This window comes from Mesoplodon mirus (assembly GCF_964341445.2).
Source record: "Mesoplodon mirus genome assembly, chromosome: 12".
NCBI lineage: Eukaryota > Metazoa > Chordata > Mammalia > Artiodactyla > Ziphiidae > Mesoplodon > Mesoplodon mirus.
Window position 1 is genome coordinate 18,446,548 of NC_138988.1, and position 21,188 is coordinate 18,467,735.

At 45.0% G+C, this 21,188-nt stretch overlaps 1 protein-coding gene across 1 annotated transcript in view; it reads left to right on the forward strand.

Moving 5' to 3' along the window:
* RYBP (RING1 and YY1 binding protein) overlaps positions 1-12,327 on the forward strand; it is a 72,952-nt gene extending 60,625 nt beyond the window's left edge. Inside the window, exons 3-5 of the mRNA XM_082639199.1 lie at positions 9,817-9,993; positions 10,088-10,186; positions 10,627-12,327. Coding sequence (XP_082495325.1) covers positions 9,817-9,993; positions 10,088-10,186; positions 10,627-10,879 — 529 coding nt within the window. The 3' untranslated portion in view covers positions 10,880-12,327. The remainder of the gene's footprint in view (positions 1-9,816; positions 9,994-10,087; positions 10,187-10,626) is intronic.
* The last annotated feature ends 8,861 nt before the right edge of the window (positions 12,328-21,188 follow it).

Sequence of the window (21,188 nt, forward strand, 5' to 3'; positions counted from 1 at the left end):
GGCCACAATGAAATTCTGTTATTTTAGGCACTACAGGGGAGAGGAAATGGAAGGAAGCCAGATTTATAGTCTATGGTTGAAATACTTTAAGCCTTGTTCTTGAAAGTTGTGCTTGTGTTTAGGAAGTTTAATTTTTTTTCTTTATCTTTGAAATGTTTTCTTAAGCTGCATTTGGAGGTGATGCTGCTTTTCATGGTGGTGGGGTTTTTTTGTTGTTTTTTGTTTTTTTTGCAGTTTTGTTGAGCAAGAATTTAAGCTTGAGTTGTTTTAGAAGTTGTCTTCTGAAGAAAACCTCTTCTTTCTTTACCTGTGATGAAGCAGCAAACTTGCACAGTAAAATATTTGTCACGGTCCTAGGGTAGCAGCTCTCAAGCTTTTTGGTCAGAGGATCTCTTGCACTGTTTAAAATTATTATGGACCCCAAGTAGCTTTTGCTCATGTTGGCTATACCTGTAGACACTTTCCACATCAGAAATTAAAACTGAGCAATGTTTAGAACACAGGAATATACAAACATACATTTCATTAGCTCTCAGAGCAGTGATGTCACATGGAGGTAATTATTATAGAAATAGTTTTTGCCTTGTAGACCCCCCTCAAAGGGTCTTGAATACCCCCAGGAGTCTCTGGACCACACTTTGAGAACCATCCTGGACTAGGCTCTCTCTCCATTGCTGCCAGCTTCGTTTATAAAATAAGGGTTTTATTTTCAAGAGCCTCAACCACTTGTAGCTCCTTTCACTTTCTGAACATATGTTCCAGAGTTGCAGAAAAGTTACAGTGCCGACAGTTACTGGTGCTCAAGCACTTTTTTTTTTTTTTTTTTTTTTTTTTTTTTCTTTTTGCGGTATGCGGGCCTCTCACTGTTGTGGCCTCTCCCGCCGCGGAGCACAGGCTCCGGACGCGCAGGCCCAGCGGCCACGGCTCACGGGCCCAGCCGCTCCGCGGCATATGGGATCCTCCCAGACCGGGGCACGAACCCGTATCCCCCGCATCGGCAGGCGGACTCCCAACCACTGCGCCACCAGGGAGGCCCCAAGCACTTTTTAAGTAAGTGTGTTTTCAGAGCATAAGAGACATTTGAATACAATGATAATTTTGAATCTGTAGTAGAACATTTCAGGTTCTGCTGTTAAGGATGCTTATGTTAGTCCTCTTGGAGCCAGTTGTTTCTAACCAAGTTGTATCTGGTGAGTTTGTGCAATACCATATATAGTATTGTAAAATTGAAGTCCGGTAGCCTCCCCTAAAGGTATTCTCTTTTAAAAGGAATATCTGCAAAACCAAAATTCTGTCTGAAGTAATGCAGAAAAAAACTGACAGCTAAGTCAGTGAGGATCCTTAGTGCTGCCTTTGCTACCAGAGGGCATGATTAACTTAGGACACTAAGCTACATGAGGGATTTCTGTCTCTAGAACCATTTCCATAGGGCAGAGCTTACCAGCTTCTTTCGTTTGTAAATATTTCCATTGGCCTCCCTGCGTCTGTGGAAGGGTAGTCAATGCATCTACAGCTGGAAAAGTTAGTGCTTTGAAATGTAGATACAACTTTTAAGGGGAATTATTTTGTGGAATATCTGCATGTTCTGTGTACATGTACTGTGATGAGCTAAGAGACCTTTACCTCCTTTAATCTTGATTTCAGCCCTGTTATATTAGGTGTGGCCCCATTTCCATTTTGAGTAATTTACCCAAGTTCGATAGCAGGGTCTGGATAAAGTCCAAAGGCTGTCCTAACTCCAAAGTCTGTACTCTCCCTATTTACCTGTGAAGGTGAGGATGGAGAGGTAAGTGGAATAAAGGGGATGGCTTGACTTTTTTTTTTTTTAATTTGATAGTTGGAGTCCGAATTAAGGGGGAAATTTTAGTTTTCTGGTACAAGGCAGAGTGGTTTTCCTGAGTCAAGGATGTATATTGGTGGGAAAGAGTAACCTAGAAGATGAACTCAGACCCCTTTGGGCCACCCAGTGGCTCATTCTAGAAGATTTGAGAAATTTCATGAAAACAGGTGTTTACATGAGAGGCCAAAGAACTATGCAAGAAGAGATACTATTTGGGGAGCAGAGAGAATTTAATAATGCCACACAGTGTATGATTGTAGCAGTGAAGGTCACAAGGTCATAGAAGTTTCGTATTACCCTGGTGTAGCGTGGCCTGACTCTGTGGCAACAGCAGCTCTGGGGAAGGAAGGCCATGAGTATTCATCTTTCCAAAGCAAAGCCAGCTAGGTCTGAGTAATGTTGGACTGAGCCTAAGTCAGCAAGCTGAAAGAGCATCCTGGTCCCTGGGACTGACCACTAGTACAAGGTCTTGTGTTTCCTGCGTCAGGGAAGAATTTGACTGGAGCTCTTTTTGTGGTTTCATCCCGTAACTGAATAGATGAGTATTTGTCCGTTGGTCTCTTAAGATAATCAGCCCTTTAAAATAGTGGCAAAGTAAGTGCTTACCTAGAAACTCCCTAGCAACTTATTTACGAAACTAGGTTATCTGCCATATTTCCTCCTCTGTTATTCTTCATTGGGCTGGATTGACTCACCTGGGTGATTCTTAGTAATAACTGTACTATAACAGTGAATCAAACATGAAAAGGTACAGAAATATTCATTAGATTAAAACCCTTTGTTACAAAACTCTCCGCCTAGCATGGTACACCTGAAAGACTACCAGACTGATTGTCTCTGGTGTAGCTGTAAATCCTCTCTCTCTCTTTAAACTGAGAATACTAGTGGTTGTGTGCCATACCTTGTGGAGTTGTTGAGGGTACAGCGAGGCAGTAGTTGTTAAAATGTAGGTATAGGTGGAGGGAAGAGCCCTAACGTAGCCTGATGACTTCAGCTCTGTGCTACCTGTGCGTGTCTAGAGTTTAAAAGAAGTCTTGTCTCACCCTTTGAGATCTCATGGTCATTGATGTTGGGGCCAGAATCCTGACTTCTGTGTTCTGTTCACAGCATTTCTCCTCTGCTTTATCTTTGGCATGTGACTTACAATGGGTCAGCAGCGGGTGGGTAAAACGAACAGAAAGCGAGTTGTTCTCGTAGGGCCTCTTTTCTGTTGCACTCACCGAAGCCAGGAGCCAGTGGTGTGTGGTTGGCAGTGTTGCTGGGACAGACCCTGAATCTTAACACTTACATGGCCTTGGAGCTAAATACAGGCATTAGCTGGTGTGAAAATGGACTCGCAGCTTCTTTTAACTTGGAATACATATTGTATGCAGACAAAGATCAGATTTATTTACCCTCATTTTGGCTTTAACAGGTACTTCTGCAAAGAAAAAAAGTTGTGCAGTTTATAACGCATTTTACACATTTGGCCCACCCGCTTCCCTGAGGTTGTATCTACTATTCCCATTTCATTTTCAAAATATTTTAGTCGGTAACGGCTGTGCAGAGCACTCTGCTGTGTTCCCAGCTGGTGTGTGTTTGTGTGCGTGCGTGCGCGCGTGTATCGGGGGCTCAGTAATACAGAAGTTCAGTCATTGGTGGGGAGGTAAGATGCATCCTAGTTAGTCCAGTGCGCACGTGTAGAATAACCTTTGGAGTGGAGGGACGGGGAAATGGGTCATGTGGAGAAGTCTCCTTTTAATTACAGAGCCATGATGTGATCTCTCATAAAGACTCGTGGGCTCCTGGTAGAGTGAGCTAAATGGACAGGCATTTCCAGAGTAGTTCGATCCTGGAAATTGCTGATTTTTCAACCAACAGATTGCCAAGGCAAGGAAGGGCTTGGTGGGGGAGGTAAAGGCGATGGCAGAACTCAAGGGCAGTGTCAGTTAACTTGGCAAAGATGTTTTGTAAGTTGCAGGGTACTTTTTTTTTTTTTTAATGGATAAGTTGATTGTCTGATTTCAGAGCCTTTAGGGTATTTTAACTGAAAATGGAGTTCCGTAAGTGGACAAAACACACAAATGTTAGTTTAGGAAGAGCTGAACATAATCAAGGAAAAAAAAAAAGATTTGTTATTGCTCTTTGTTGCCTGAACTACGATGGCTTTGTCCTGCTTCTCATTGTGGGAGCTGAGATACAGAAAAGCGCGTGAGAAATGACCACAGATCTCAGGTTCCCCTGAGCACACAGTGGAGAAGGAAAGTGTTGTACGGGGGAAACATATGGTTTGCCCATGTTCCCCCAAAGCAGTCCAGGAAGTTAGCTTGTTTTTTGCTCTCATTTGTGTTCATGTGTGCTCGAACTCTGAAATTTTTCTTTTTCAAAAATGAAGGATGTCCCTAGAAAAAGATTTGCTTCACTTCATGGAATCAGCTCTTCTCTGAAATATTAGCTGTTCAAATGCAAATAAATAGACAAGATTTCCTGATGATGTCTATTACTGAAATGTCACAGCAGATTTTCCTTTGTAAACTCTATTGGAAAAGCAACAATAAAGGTATGAAACAATTTTCAGAAGCCTAAAAATTTTTTATTAAAAAAATACAGTTTTGAAGAGGATAGGAAAAAACTTTCGTTGGCAAACGTACTTATAAAGGAAACCAGGCCCCATGTTATATAGTGTATAGTATTTCTGGTCAAATAGGGCTTTTTGTTTGTTTGTTTTTGTTAGTGGTGATTAATGGGCTTTGAGGTGTAGTCACCAAAAGCAGTAAGCCATGTTCTTTGATCTAATGTTTTCCCCTGTATTGGGAAAGCTGTTAATTGCTTGTTTAAGATTTGTTAGTTGGGAAACTTAGGTAATTTTGGAGAACCCCCGACTCTCAGCTCCATATTGAAGAATTGACGTCCTGCAATATGCTGGAAATTCTGCCGATTAAGCGAACTATATACAGTGTGTTGTATGACACTTAAAAGACTGCATTGAGCAGTGTAAATCTGTGGGAAGTAACTATTTCTCACTGATCAGCAGTGTTAAATATCATGATAAGGGTTCATTCCTTACAGGAAATGTTAAAAGACATTGGAAAACATACTTTGCCATCTCTTCTCCCCGTGCCCTTTTCTCTCCCCTTAAGGACAACCAAGTAGTCCTCTTCCTACCCCAGTGAAGATGACGGGGCTAACGAGAGTGCTGGAATTCTTGGGCAGGTATCTGTTGAAACCATAGCTTGAGTTGACCTGAGTCTTCCATCCCTAGTACCCTGTGCCCCCTCCCCGCCCCCTGACACACACGGTGGGGAGACTCATTTGAAGTTACTTTCATAAGAGGAGTGTGTGGGGACTTCCCTGGTGGCGCAGTGGTTAAGAATCCACCTGCCAGTGCAGAGGTCACGGGTTCGATCCCTGATCCGGGAAGATCCCACACGCCATGGAGCAACTAAGCCCGTGCACCACAACTACTGAGCCTGCGCTCTAGAGCCCGTGTGCCACAACTACTGAAGCCCGCGCGCCTAGAGCCCGTGCTCCGCAACAAGAGAAGCCACCGCAATGAGAAGCCCGCGCCCCGCAACAGAGTAGTCCCCGCTCGCTGCAACTAGAGAAAGCCCGCGTGCAGCAACGAAGACCCAACGCAGCCAAAAATAAAATAAATAAATAAATTAATTAATTAAGAAGAAGAGTCTTTGAAAAGTTCAGGTGGATCTGGGTTAAAAAAAATCGCAGTTTAAAAATCCCAGTTTAGCCACTTACTGTGAACCTTAGACAAGGTTCTTGATCTTTCTGCTTTCAGTCTCCTTAATTGGTAAAACAGAGACAATCAGTTCTGCTGTGGAGGATGCTGTGCTGACTCTGGCTTCGTAGCCTGCCTGTCCTGTGCTGGCTGTGAGGTGGTCCTGGCCTGCTGCTCGACAGCAGTTCACAGCATCTAAGCTGGAGAGCGCGGCTGGCTGGGGTGCGGCGTGCGTGGCTCTCCGTGGAGGTGGCACGTTCCCATCCTCATGCCGTCAGAGTGCGCCGGCCTGGGAATAAGTAGGGGACAGATGGCAGGAGCTACCACAGCAGTTCTGGCAGGGTGGCACCTTTGGAGGGTCTCCCACCGATGACCCTTCTCATTTCTTCACCTTCTCCAAAGGTACGCATCGTGTTCAGCAGCAGTGCACCATTTCAAAATGAATTAGGTGCATTTCCCCACCTCACCCCGTTCCCTGATCCGAGAAGGACTGTGGGGGTTGTTGGGGGAGCTAGTTTGAAAAAAACACTCTAATAATTAAAATAATGAATTCCCCCCTGTTGGTGAGGGGTTTTTGTGGGGAAGGAGCAAGTGATGATGGAAGAATTACTAGGTTGTTATTTGAGGACATTGAGAACACAGAGGTACTTGTGAAACAACACAGGTGCTTTTAGCAGACATCCCATATTTCTTGGTAATAATCTGATCCCAGTGAGCCTCGGGTCCTTTTCATTTGTGAAGTTTCAGTTTGGTTACCCATTAGAGAGGAGGAACATTTCTTTCACTGTTCTAGTCAGACATCATTTTCTTAGGAACAAGTGAGGACATCCGCGCGGTTGTGCACACGTGCTGCATTTGAGGAGTTGCAGCTTATGTTACCGTGTGTGTGTGTGTGTGTGTGTGTGTGTATACTGTCCTACAGATGCTGGATTGTGGTGCATGCACTGAAGAATTCTGAGGGTTTGCTTACCCTGCTGAAATGCTAGAGAGTGGTCGTCCGCGGGAGGAGTACGAGACAGGCACCTGGCCTGTTGCCCACGCTGTGCCCATGGCCTCGGCGAGCCGCCTGTGAGAGGATAATCCATCTTGGGTCAGCACGGCATCTGGGTGCTTGAGAGCTGCTTGCAGGTGCATCAAGCGCCTGCCATTAGGGGCTGTTTGTGAGACGAGGGTGTGACTTCCTCTCCTCTCTGCTCTTGCCTACCTCTCTGCTCTTGCCTACCTCTCTGCTCTTCCCTGCCTCTCTGCTCTTCCCTGCCTCTCTGCTCTTGCCTACCTCTCTGCTCTTGCCTACCTCTCTGCTCTTCCCTGCCTCTCTGCTCTTCCCTGCCTCTCTGCTCTTCCCTACCTCTCTGTTCTGCTGGTAGTGCCAGCTGCTCACCAGCCCAGGCACCACTTCTGATGTCCATCGTTTCAGGCTCTCTCCTCTGACCTCTCCCTCCCATATTCTGCCAGCAATCCCCCAGTACCTGGCATCCCTCCCATCTCAGAAGAAAGCGTCTCTGTTCCTTTCCCAGTGCTTTGCTTTTTTTTTTTTAATTTTATTTTTTATTTACTTTTTTATACAGCAGGTTCTTATTAGTCATCAGTTTTTTACACATCAGTGTATACATGTCAATCCCAATCCCAGCATGTTTCTTGATTGTATTCTTTCTCTCCTTTGCCCCATGGCTAACCCCTCTCTTCTGCCTGCCTTCAGTCTTTCTCCCTCTTCAGTGTACAACATGATTGAAGCCTCCCGTTCCCAAGGAAATCTCCTCAAACCCTGCTGACCCCCTTCTGCAGTGGCAGGGCTGTCCTTTACCTCAGCACCACAATTCTCAAAAGGGTTCCTGTTGGCCGCCTCTAGATTATTCCTCTGACATCCTGTAGTCCCTTCCTCTTTGCAGCCCTGATTGCGTGTGGCTTGCTCTCCTGAAAGTCGGCAGTTGACTTCTTGATCACCAAAGCTTGGGCCCTTTTCTCAGTCCTTATGCTACTTTGTCTTTCTCTGAAATTTTCGTTTATTCTTTATTCATCCAGTAGGTAATTTTATTGGGTACCTGGTACTGTGTTGAATGCCACAGTGAGAAGGATGATTAAGACACGGTCATGCCATTCAGGGGTGTACATTTGATTGGCAGTTACAGTGCGGTGTGCCACCTGACATCATAGAACTCTGTAGGACATGCTGGAGTGAGACAGTCCCCCTAACTCAGACCGGCTGGGCCTGGTGATGGGGCTGGGAGTGGTTTCTCCGGGGCAAGCGTCTGGTGTGCCACGTGCACTTGGTTCTTCTTGCTGTTGCAGGTGGTCTTGGACTGGTGTCCAGTTGTCCTCTCTTGTCAGACTTCCATGCAGTGAGGTGCACATACTGGCTTAATTGAAAGTCTCCCTCAAGGTGTAGTTTTTCATAAAGTTTTATTTAGTTAGTTTTCACTTGGCTGAGTTATTTCATTTTGACACCTGAGTATTGGTTAGTATATGACCATTTGTTTAAACTCTGATTTAAACTGCTTGGTAATCCCTGTAGACAGCTGGTCTGTTTGTGTTCCCTGTGAGTACTTGTGAAATAGTTTGTAGTGGTGATTATCTTCTCTGTAAGTATTAACAGGTACGCTTCCTCTTTGAAAGAGGAGAATGTGTTAGAATGGCTGCTGCTGCCTTTGTTAGAGCCTGTGAAAAAAGAATGTTACCTTTCACCTTTCACTTGAGGGGCGGGGGTTTAGAGTATTAAGTACCTTCCTCCCTTTGTCTCGGGGCACTTCACATCTTTGAATCCCTTGCTCAGTGGCATGTGAGGCTGCTTGTGGTCCAGCCTGAGGTGACCGTACCCGTAGTGGGCTTCGTCGTATGCCGCCGTAACCAAGGCCTGTGTTTGCTGGAGACCGATAGGAAACTTGCTCTGGGATTGCTCCTTTGTTGGTGTGTTTTCTTCAAAGCCACACTGTTGTGGAACCAGCACTGAGACACTCAGAACAAACCCGGTGACTTCCCCTAGCAGGCTGGCCTCGATGAAGTCAGGGAGTCGGTGTCTGTCCCTTCCTTGTCCTGTATTTCTTCTTCGCCACATCACACCTCCTCCCAAGAGGTGCTTCAGTAACTGTGCTTAACTTAGGAGCCAGCGTGTCCTGTACCTAGCAACTCTTTTTGTTTGTTTTCTTGAAAAAAAAAATGGCGGAATTATTTAAGAAAGAAACTTCTGTTTTGATTTTCGTAGGCTTTTTTTTTTTTTTTTTTTTTTTTTTTTGATTTTTTTCCCCATTTCCCTTCTTCCACCACTGGCTCTCTCATTGATGAGGCAGACCTTGTCTGTCCAGTTATTTTTCTCTGGCCAGTGCCTCCATCGTTGGGAACAGAGGGGGATGTAGGGTCTGAAGGGGATCATTACATCTTGGCAGGTGGTTGCTTCACCTCATTAATGACCCACTTAGATATGTGTTTTCTACCTTGTACTTGGAGAATTTATTATATTGTAAATGTCGATCTAGATGCTAATGTCTTTGAAAATTAATATTGTATAGAAGTAGTGCCTAGGTTTTCCTTTCTCCCTTTGCCATTTGGGTCCGAATGGTCATGCATTGTGAGAAGCATTTGGCACCGTTTAGAATTTGTAAACAATAGTGCCAAGAGCCAGTGTCAGTTGGAGACTGGTGCAGACACAGTGGTTGATGGCACAATGAATGTATCACTTGTCTGAGATTTTTTTATAGTGACTTTGTCTTCACCCCCTTGGAAGCTCGTATGAACCACAGTTACCTTTTATTGCTCGATACGTGTTGTCTGTGCCAGTCACAGAGCAGCAGGGGAGCAGACCAAGTCGGAATAATTAGATTGAGGAGTGAATGTCACACTTCTAATTTCATTCTCTTTTCAAGGGATTACCAGTGTCCATTTAATAAAATGAGATTAACCCTCTGCAGCAGGAGTATTTGAAAGCTGTCAGTCAGTATAATCTTGACAGCTCAAAAGCAGCAGTGTTCTCAGCACTCTTAGAAGCAGCGTCATGTTTTATTGGCTGAAAGTCTTGACTGCACAGGGATGTGTATGTTTGTGTGAGTGCGTGTGTTTATGTCATTAAAGGTGGATGTACGGAGAGTGGATTTGAAAGAGGAAAAGTTTTATGGACTTAACCATACTATCTGGAAATAATAAACACCATATAATTTACTTTGAGTTGCCGGATACCAGTAATAAAATACCTAAAAATTATGAGACCAAAATTTTAAAATTAAAGAAACAGTTAAAAAGTAAATAATGAGGCATCTTTTCTTGAATGTTTTAGAAAACCTCGGATCAATTCTCAGCTGGTGGCCCAGCAAGTGGCCCAACAGTATGCCACTCCACCACCCCCTAAAAAGGAGAAGAAGGAGAAGGTTGAAAAGCAAGACAAAGAGAAACCCGAGAAAGATAAAGAAATTAGTCCTAGTGTTACCAAGAAAAATACCAACAAAAAAACAAAGTAAGTTCTTGGGTAACTCCGTACAGTACTATATTATTTTGCAGGTGAATCAAAGATGTCTTTTAAATGCCTCTTTTTCTGTCTCCCCATTTAGACCAAAGTCCGATATTCTGAAAGATCCTCCTAGTGAAGCAAACAGTATACAGTCTGCAAATGCTACAACAAAGACCAGTGAAACGAATCACACCTCAAGGTATTTGAAACTAGAGTGAAATACCACGTCGCTGCCCTGATTCACGTGCTCATAATCAAGAGTCGGGGTGGTTTGGTGCCTGTGGGGGTTTGTAGGCTAAGAAGGGGTGGGGTGAAGAGCTGGGTGGGGGTGGGACTGTTAACTTTCAAAGTACATGCATATAGATAGGAGCTGCTTTTATATCACTGAGTCCAAAACAGGAGAAAGATAAATTGATCATAATTTTGCAGTGGTCTGAAGCTTTGCTAAGTGATGGCGGTTTCGTTCTTGCTACGCTTAGTCGGCAGATTTGGTAGTAAGCGCTGGTATCCGTGCTGGCATTTTAGATTCAGTGCCACAGCGACATACAGTCTGTGTGTGTGGCGGGATGATGTTGGGCCAGAAGTCCTTTGCATCCGTAGCCTATTTCACGGGCTCTTCCCCTGTGGTGTTGCTTTCAGGCCCCGGCTGAAAAATGTGGACAGGAGCACCGCACAGCAGTTGGCAGTAACTGTGGGCAACGTCACCGTCATTATCACAGACTTTAAGGAAAAGACTCGCTCCTCCTCGACCTCGTCATCCACAGTGACCTCCAGTGCAGGGTCAGAACAGCAGAACCAGAGCAGCTCGGGGTCGGAGAGCACAGACAAGGGTTCCTCCCGTTCCTCCACGCCAAAGGGCGACATGTCAGCAGTAAATGATGAGTCTTTCTGAAATTGCACATGGAGTTGTGAAAACTATGAATCAGGGTATGAAATTCACATCTTCCACCTGCCCATGCCGCTTGCACCCCTGGAGAATCTTCTGTGGACATCGACCTCTTAGTGATGCTGCCAGGATAATTTCTGCTTGCCATGGGCATCTGGCCCCCAAGGAATTTCGCACCCTGACGATTACTCTTGACACTTTTATGTATTCCATTGTTTTATATGATTTTCCTAACAATCATTTATAATTGGATGTGCTCCTGAATCTACTTTTTATATAAAAAAAAAAATCTGCTGTGCACAATTTTCCATGTACATTACAACTGGTTTTTGTTTTTGTTTTGTTGGGGGGGAGTGGGGTGGGAGGGGGAGGGAGCTTTTATTTATTGTGTTCACAGACTCCATCCTTTCAGCATATCCTTTTAAGTTTAGTTCTTTCTTCCAGTTATACTATGTACTATCAGTTTTGATATAACTATATATATAAATATAAAATTATATATAAAGGGTTATTTGAAACCAATCCATGGCAACGCTGGTGCTTGATACACTGTGAAGTGAATACAACATTGAACAGTTACAGATCTGGGACGGTCCCTTCTATGAAAGTGCTGAAATTAAGTTAAAATCAGTCTTACGTGAAGTATGTTCCAACCCACGTGGGAACTTGACTCTCTCATCTGTCTAAAGAGTACTGGACGATAGAAAAATATATATTTTTTAAACAATGTGATCTCAAATTAAAGACTGCTCCAGATAGCCTGCATTTGCGATGGAATAACTGACAAATCACAAGTGGTTTAGTTGGGAGGGCTTTGATCAGTCAAAAGTAACGAAACTAGCTCCAGAATGCCAAGTATTCGTGTAAATTACGGTTACATGTTAACATTGCTGTTCTTACATAAGCATTCATGAAAATATGGTATTCTGTAACTCGAATTCCATCCATTTTCCAGACCTCTAGTCATGTCTGAGGTAAATTGATAAATTGTCTCTTAGTTTTAGGATTCAGACTGTGTAACCTGTATTTTTGGTCCATGCAAGAAGCAAATCCCTGTCTCCACTTTGCATGTGGCGTTTTGTTTAATGGAACTTTGTTTGCCTCACTTCCCCTCGTTTCCCTTACCCTACCCATTCAGTTGTGAGAATTCTTTTTCTTTCTTAAAATCTAGTCTTGTTGTTTTACTGAACAAAGGTTATCAACCAGTACATCCAGTCCCCACATGGAGCTTTTCAGTGTTGGGAGACAGTGTCTCAATTCCCTGCTGTGGGAAGGAACTCAGTGGTGAATAAATGGTTGAAGTGCTGGCAGCCAGAGTTGCAGGGAAAGCTCCTACTTCCTGCGAGCCTGTGATCTTTTTCTTCTTCAACATAAAGATAGCTTGAGTAAACTCTCTTTTAAAAAAGATTCTTTTCACTGTCTCTTTTTTAAAACTGTCTTGCAAAAACAAACAAGGGGGGAAAAAGAAGACTGCTAATACGAATCCACCCCTCCTCATTTAAAAAATGTTCTGTTTTGCTTTGTTTAGATTTAGGGTCTGTCTTCTCTTTGACTCTTACATTCATATCCGCAGAGTTCATAGACTTGAGAGTCATTTCAAGCACGGGAACTTGATGTCACCTTCCTTATTTGACGGTACTTCCGGGAGGGCAGCAGATTAGTAATGAAACACCACATTTTGGTGTGAAAAACCTGGTTTGCTTAAGAATAGAAGTAACTTCTGTCTATGGAGGCAACAAGTAAACAGAAAAATTAACAGCTTGATTTGAGTAGCCAACAGGAAGGCTCCTTTCACATTTACATTAAAACTATTCCTTAGTCACTAATGTACCATCATTTAAATTCTGTTCTTAAAGGTATAGATGATAAAGCAGTGCCATTTGTTGCTGTGGTCCCATTCTCAAATGCATGGACAATGTTCCCCCTCTTTTTAAAATACTGCTTGTATCTGGGATGCAAGCTATACTTACCTTTTTAAATACATTTTTAAAGTATTTATTAATGAACCAAAGGAAATCAGATGCTTTCTATAAGCATCAGGATATAGAATACATAGTGATTTGACTATGAATTTTAAATCCACATTTTAATATTAGTGGGGTATTGCAAAGACATTCCTTCTAAAGTTTTAATATTCCTTTTATTAAGGGTCTCAGGGAGGGTGAATTAGTCAGCCATATTTATTTTCCAGAGGTGTAAGGAATTGCTAAGTTTTTTAATTAACTTTTTTAAAAAATTTAAACGTCACCAAACTCATGTGGGTTGCACTGCTTTTGAAACCAGTAAGTGTTGGTTTGCACTTTGTTCAGAAACACTGTGTACTTTTTCAAAATTAGTTTCATGTAAAGTGATTGGACCCCGAGATTAGTGGGAAAAGCTGGTTCACCAGCTACTCAGAGGCTGCTAATTGATTCATTGCCAGTGTCCTGGTTTTTCAGTTTTGCCTCCGTGATAAAGAATAAATGAAAGAATGGGGAGGGGTGGAGGAAGGGAGGATTGCTTTAGAACAGGTGAGAGGATGAAATGGCCATTTTGGTAGAAACTGCAGCGCACGGTGGGACTGCTCTCAGCAATCAGATGTTCTTGGGCCCATCCTTTAGCTGCTGTTGTGTATTCTGTTACGGTAGTGAGGTGGTAGGTACTTTAGGCTTTTAATTTCTGAAATTGATGACATCCCTCAGGCATGTATTCTGGAAATGGAATTCCTGTAACTTTCTGCATTTGCAGTTTGCCCTACAATTAGTAGGCAGTGTGTAAAAACACTAGTGTAGATGATAAAGATACATATTAAAAGAGGACCAGAAATACTTGGTATTCAGCGGCACAGTAAGCAGGTTATAAAAACAAACAAAAGCACAGTGTTACGCTTGCAAGTTTCCATTTGTTTTAATACCACACAATCCTTCACGCTCGTGCGTGCGCGCGCGCACAGAGCTTATCTGACCTGCTCTGCTTGAGTCATGCAGTTCAAAAAATAATAAGGTGTAAAGACATCTTGACACCCACAAAAAATTTTAATCAAAATCTTAAAAAGTTTCAATCTGGATATTCAAAACATTGGCAGAAGCTTCTGTGAGTTTAGTTCCACTAAGATGTTTCACCTGCCTTATCAAGACCATTCTCAGTCTACTTTTTTAAGCTACCGTATCTTAAATTATTGAAAATTTATTAATTGCTGAATATATAATAACCTTTGCTTGTATGTAACCGAAAATGGTTTAAGAGCCAACATTTAGAGTATGACAATGGAGCTGAACAGTTTTTAATGCGCAAGCAGTTCTGTTCTTGTGTATGACTTGTAACCTTAATTTACTGTGTAAAGATGGTTACATTATTTCCTTAGCTTTGTTTGTTGGAGACAAATAGAGAATGCTTGTTAAGTATGTCAAAACATAATCTTACCTTGTGAATTTTTGTTAATGTATTATACGAGCTATATTTTTCATTTTCCCAGAAAGACAGCTTGTATAACGCTTTTGGAAGTTCCTGCTCTGTAACGTCTTTAGAGCTGACAGTCTGTTAGGTTTGTTTTTTTTCTTCATGCTAAAGTGTCGGTGGTTTTGTGAACTGGTCAGAAATTCACAAGTCTTAAATGTTTTGGGGAAATTTATATTGGACACTGCTCTTTGTCTAGCAAATAAAAGATGTTAATATATTCCTGTTACTGGCATGTGCACGACTATGTTATTAGAAGCCACTTTATCGTTTTCCTGCTTTAAATAGAAATGTCTATTTATGAATCTGCTTGTAGTTTTTTCACAAATAAAATAGTAAAATTTACATTGAAATCTTGATTTTTGTCTGTGTAGACTTTAGCCTGTAGGAAAACAGTTAACTTTTTGTACTCAGATTTTTCACTTGTGTAATATTCCCCATAGAACATGCGGCCAAGAGCTTGAGTTTATCAGGTGCTGAAGTTGATTTGGGTGTCTCAGTGCACGGCTCAGAGATGCAGCAGAAAATATAATGGAACCAAAGAATGACCGAACTTTGGAAGAAAGCGAGCTAGCGTCTGTAAATGCATCGTTTGAGGTAGGTTGCAGTGATTTAAGGAAGGAAGTGGAGATGATGGGTAACGATGATTAATTCAGTGCATGACTGAAAACCCTCAGAAGACAACCCGTTTCTGGCCAACTGCAGTTAGGTAAATTGTGACTCTGATGTAAAGGAAATGCAGTGTCAAACCTAAAAGCCCCACAAACAAAGCCGGCTTATTGCCCCGGGCTAGGGAGACTGCTGCTGAGACAGTCACTTGCAAAGAATGTGGAAGTCATTTACAGGACTCGTAAGAGTCATCTGTGATTGCTGTTCTTTGGCCTGAGTCTGCACTTGAACTAGCACGGAGTGGAGGAGAGTATAAATGGTGCAGGACTGTAATTGGGAAATGGGTTTGTCCTGGTAAAAGAAAACGTGGCAAACTTCATTCTTTTTTGTCTTTGCTCCTGGCTCCTCGGGAGTCTTGGAAAGGATCTGGAAGGATCAAAGAGCAGGGAGCAAGTGGTGTCTCTGATGTTTCCCAGGGCTCGCAGGTAAGTGATGGGCTGTACCCCAACCCGTCAGCTCTCCTTGACCTGAGGAGTCCTTTTTGAGGGTCCCTGCTGCCAGTGGCACTGGCACCGCCTTCTGAGGAGCACGGAGGCTGCTTCCCACACCAGGTGGAGGTGTACAGCAAGATGTTGGTCCCTACAGTGAAAGTGCAAGGGTGTCTTTTAGGAAGAGTGGATTCCTTCTGGTTGTGAAGATGAGAAGGGAGGCGAAGACTTCTTCCCTCATGTCTTTAGCTAAACCCCAGCCTTGATACCACCTGTCCAGACCCCTCCTGAGGAATACCGTGGCTGGGGTGTGACACCATCGAGGTAAGAAGCTCTAGCTGAATTAATCTTGGTCAAGGGTAGGATGATGTCTTCAGCCGGGAAGTGGCCAGGCCGCGCTCTGCTTTCCTTGTCCTGTAACATGGAAACAAGGGCATGTTGACCTCCCAGCAGTTCTGAAGAGCTCCTCTGAAATTTTAACATCATAGCAAGGAAAGCTTCAGAGCCGTTGTCCTGTTAGGCTTAAAACCTCTTGATCAAGGTCTTGTTTGTTAATCATCAAGAGAAGCCAGGTTCTAATCTGACTGCCCTTAGTGACGTTTGTCAGGAAAGGACAGTCTTCATCCCGGCAGCCTGGGCTCTGTAAGCGCAGTGGAAATGAACCACTGAATACTGGCAGGGAAGGCTCTGATTTTTCTAGAAAAGACCGTAGGCCATGTCTGGAGAGATTGAAGGGAGGGGGCTCAGGTCTGGGTAGACCCTAGAGTGAAAGTAGGCATCCAGCTGTTGTGTTCTGCCTGGTCAACCTGCCTTCTCTCCAGGCATAAACCACAAGGCTGGGGCGGAAGCCAGCTGTAAGGCATCCAGTGCCCGGTTACACATCCACCGTGGTTCTGAAACACAGCGAATAGGGCAGAGTGTGTGGAGACAAGGGCACGGGCTGAAATTGGCCCATTCCTGCAGGTGCTTTTGACCTGGACCACCCACCCTGTTCTCCCCACCTCGAGCTTGTGCCAGGCATCACAGATTGATCACAGTACTGTTTTCCAGCTGAGTTCAGCCTCTGAAACCTCAACACAGCTCTCCAGGCATCCTTACCCACAGCAACCAGGGAACCCTACAAGGTAGTTTTGAACCAACCGTTCAGTTGTGGAGCACTTGCTGGAGCCAAAGGGATTCCAAGCAGAAGGCAGCTGAGAGGCTTGAAGGAGTCAGGAAAGAAGAGAACAAAATATCCAACACCAGCTCTTTAACACAGCTCACAGCGGGACCACAGGAGGAGACCGACGTTGAGCACTGTCGCTTTGAGTGCCAGACCAGCGGCCCGCCATGTAGGCTGGACCAGGACCTGCCCAGGCTGTCACACTGGTTCTGCCAACTCGGGGACTCTCAGATGACAGGGCAGAACACCAGATGGGTGTGATTCCTGGAAACAACAGGATACACCTTTGGAGCCAGAACTGGGTGAGACTCCCACCGCCACCTGACTGGGTGACCTTGGGCAAGTCAGCTTCCTCAGGCTCATTTTCCTCACCTCTGAAGCAAATTTCTCCTGCCCTGTTCTCCACTCCAAGGGGCCATGGGCCAGTGGCCCAGTCGTTGCTTGTATTTTGCTATGTTTCTAATGAAGAGCAAAACTTTTCCCGAACATTCATTCTAAGGCTTCACTGATGTTAACACCAGGAATGAATGAGAAGGGTTTGTTTTGTTTTGTGATTGTCTTATCTTGTTTTTAAATATTTTCTTTATCTGTCTGTCTGTCTTTCTCTCTCTCTGCCACTTCCCACCGTGGAGGCCGCATTTGGAACCACAGTAGCTTTGCAAGGGGATCGCTCGTCCCACCTTCAGGTACCAATTAGTTGCAGAGATAGGAGCATTCAGAGCTGTAAACTGGACCTCCCACCACAGAAGAGGGAAGGTTCTGGCGCTGTAATTGCAGATGGGGAAATCCTCCTGGAACATCTGCGTGCCAGCGTCGTGGCCTTGGCGGGGTGCCGGCTCCCCTCCCTGTGGGTCTGTCCACCGTCACTTAACCAGGGAGGATTTAACGGCCTGCTCCGGCTGTCAGCCGTGCTCTTGAATCCTCTCTCATCTTAGTCACACTCCTGCTTAAGTGAGTCGTTCTCGACTCCCTGGACGCCAGAAGCCTTTCTTCCTGACAGCAGGTGAGATGCTGGCAGCCTCTCGACGGGGACCATCCACTTCAGCGCCTGCGAAAATCCCCACCGCCCGGCGACCCCAGACATCTGAAGATTTTGCTAAAGAGAGTCGGCCGCCACTGGAGGGGGAGGTGTGCTGGGCTGGCGGGCCCAGCGTGAGCCCCGCTCCGCGTGAGCTGGGGCCCCCCTCGGCCCCCCTCTCCCGGGCACCGCTGCCTGGGAATGGCTGGTGCTGCTGGAGGGGAGTGAGGGGCGGGGGCGGGGGCCGCCTGGCACACAGGAGGAGTGAAATTTGCAAGACCAATTCCGGAAGCGTGGGCGGTGGTGACGTACTACTTCCGCGCGAATTTTCACAGTAAAACGCAGGGCCTCAAAGAAATTTCACATTCTCCGTATCCTCTGCTGCCTTGACGGGTACTTCTGTTGAGAAGTTTGAGGAAGCCTGCTATTCTGCTCCCAACCGCACAGAGCCTAGCCTGAAGAGGGGACGGAGAAGGCGGTAAATATATATTTGACAAGGCGTGGGCTCCAAGGCCCTGCTACGGGCATTTTCTGGTCTCTGGCGGTCGGCAGATAGAGCCGGGGCCTTCTCTCACACATCCGCCCGAGTGCCTCTAAAAAGCCTGGCACTCAACCACGTGAAAGCCGGCCCGTAACTTCCCTCTGTTCTTAGCCGGTCTCTCCCGCTATGAAGCCATCCCCCCTCTCAAAGCCCAGCGTGGACTCTGCTGCTGTTTGGTGGTAAAGGACACAGTTCCAGGACAGCGGCTAGCCGATACCCTCCCCCGCTTCCCCACTCCTCCCCACAAGGAAGGTTCTGGCTTCGCCTTACAGTTCTCCTGGAGAACAGGCTCTCCCACTCCAGGGCCACCAGTCCTGACGGGAGCTTGCATCCCAAGAAGCCACAGGCCCTGTGGGAGGAGCCGGGATGGTGGCCAGCCTCCCGCCGTCATGTTGAAAGACTTAACATTTTATTTCCTGAGTTTTGTTGGGATGGCTTAGCGGCTTTTCTCTTTATTTGTCAGATGTCAGCCCACCCTGGAAATGACAGTCTGATCTGGCCTCCCACTAAACCACTGCTGTGGACCGTACACAAACAGAACTGTCCTTAGGTCTTGACAACCCTCACTCAGTGTCACAAAGGGCACAGCCAGCCCGAGCCCAGGCCTGTCTGATCAGAAGGGCCATAAGTGAATAGAAGAACAATAACATCTCCCACTGATGCAGTAGAGACCCTTAATGTCCTCAAATGATGAGAGGGAGGCAAACATCCTTGAGCTTGGCCTGATTCCTCAAGCTTTCAGCTTGGAACTTGAATGTGATGGCTGCACCTCGGTCATCTCGGCCTATGAGGTCAGCTTAAGGATGGAAGCTACACAGTAAGGATAACAAGAGCTAAAAGATAGCAGCCTGGATGCCCTGCCCAGCTCCTGACCTCTCACAGGTGAGACATAAACTTATCTTTTATTTAAGCCATTCTGTATTAGTTAGGGTTCTCCAGAGTAAAAGAACCCATAGGAGATGTACAGTTGACCCTTGAACAACACGGGAGGGTTAGGGATGCAGACCTCCTCCCCATGAAGTAAGAAATCCAAGTATAACTCACAGTCGGTCCTCTGTATCTGTGGTTCTGCACCTGCAGGTTCAACCAACTGGAGATTCAACCAATGGCAGATCGTGTAATGTTGTCGTATCTATTATTGAAAAAAATGCACATATAAGTGCACCTGACTACTTCAAACCGTGTTGTTCAAGGGTCAACTGGAGAGATAGATACATAGATGACGGATATGTATATCTATATATATCTACCTATCTAGAGAGAGAGATTTTTTATAGAAATTGGCTCACATGGTTATGGAGACCAAGAAGTCCCACAATCTGCCATCTGCCAGGTGGAAAAACAGAAGAACTGGTGACTTGATTCAGTCTGAGTCTAAAGGCCTGAGAATTCGGGGGCTGATTGTGTAAATCACCTCAGTCTTCCTTTTCTTGCTTTACTCCCTCATTTTGGCGGAGCTCATCCTCCAGTAGCTTCCTGAGAAAGAGTGTATGTGTAGGAGGCATATTCTTTGAGTCCTTTCCAGACCAATGACAGGTTTATTCTTCCTTCACACCTGCCTGGCACAATCGCTGGGAAGTCATTTTCCTTCCTCACAGCTGGTGATGCTCATGAGAAGCCTAAAGCCCTCTGGTTCCTGACCTGTGCACAGGACCGATTTTTTCTCTCTAGACACTTAAAGAACTTTTCTGTGTCCCCAGTGTGATGGTATGTCATGGCGGTGCTCTTTGGTGTGGGTCTCTTTTCACCACTCTGCCAAATGCCCAGTGGACCCTTTCAAACCCCAAATTCAAGTCATTCAGTGTTCAGAGATTTCCTTGAAATATTTTGCTTATGACTTCCCTTCATTTACTCTCCGTTTTCTTGCTAGAACTCCTGTTATTCAGATATTCAGAGAATCACCTCCTCTGGTTTTCTTGTGATTTCTCTTTTCTCTTCTATCTTTTTATGTTCTTGTTTTTCTTAGAAAGAAACATCCTCATGCTATGGGTTGAATTATGTCCCAACAAAAGATGTGGATGTCCTAACCCCGGTGTCTGTGAATGTGGCCTTATCTGGAAATAGGGTCTTTGCAGAGGATTGGGTTAAAATGAGGTCAGTAGGATGGGCCATAATCCAATATGACTGGTGTCTTTTTTTTTTTTGCGATACGCGGGCCTCTCACTGTTGTGGCCTCTCCCGTTGCGGAGCACAGGCTCTGGACGCGCAGGCTCAGCGGCCATGGCTCACGGGCCCAGCCGCTCCATGGCATGTGGGATCTTCCCGGACCGGGGCACGAACCCGTGTCCCCTGCATCAGCAGGCAGACTCTTACCCACTGCGCCACCAGGGAAGCCCTGGTGTCTTTATAAAAGGGGAAATTTGGACATAGAGACAGACATGCACATAGGGAGAATGCCACGTGGAAATGAAGGCAGAGATTGGAGTGATGCTTCTACAAGCCAAGAAATGCCAAAGGTTGCCCGCAAACCATCAGAAGCGAGGAGAAAGGCAAGAAGCAGACTCTCCCTTGACAGTCCTCAGAAAGACCCAACCCTCGCCAACGTCTTCATTTTGGACTTCCAGCCTCCAGAACTGAGACAATACGTTTATGTTGCTTTAAGCCACCCAGTTTGTGGTACTTTATTACAGCAGCTCCCAGAAACTAGTACACCTCATCTTTGCCTTCCAGTTCTTCTATTAAACTCATTTCTTCTGTCATGTTTCTGATTTCCAGGAGCCTTTTGTTGTTGTTGTTTTTCTCTGTATATTTTCTTTCTGTCACATCCTCTTCTTATATCATGCCTGTAGTATATTTTCTCATCTCTCTGAGAAAATCAATGATGATTTAAAGCTTTTTTTTCCCCAGAAGTAGTCTCTATTAAGGTCCTTGTTTATGCCCTGTTAAAGGCTTTCCTCAGGTGTCTCCTGTTGAAGAGGGGCGGGCTGAAAGGCTGAAACACCAAGCCGAGAGCAGAGCTTGTTATCTGTTGAGGGATGTGCTGGCGCTGTTTTTTGGGAAACGCTGAACGTAAATGTCTTTAGGTCTGCCCACCTCAGGAGTCTCAGACCCTGCCAAATTCC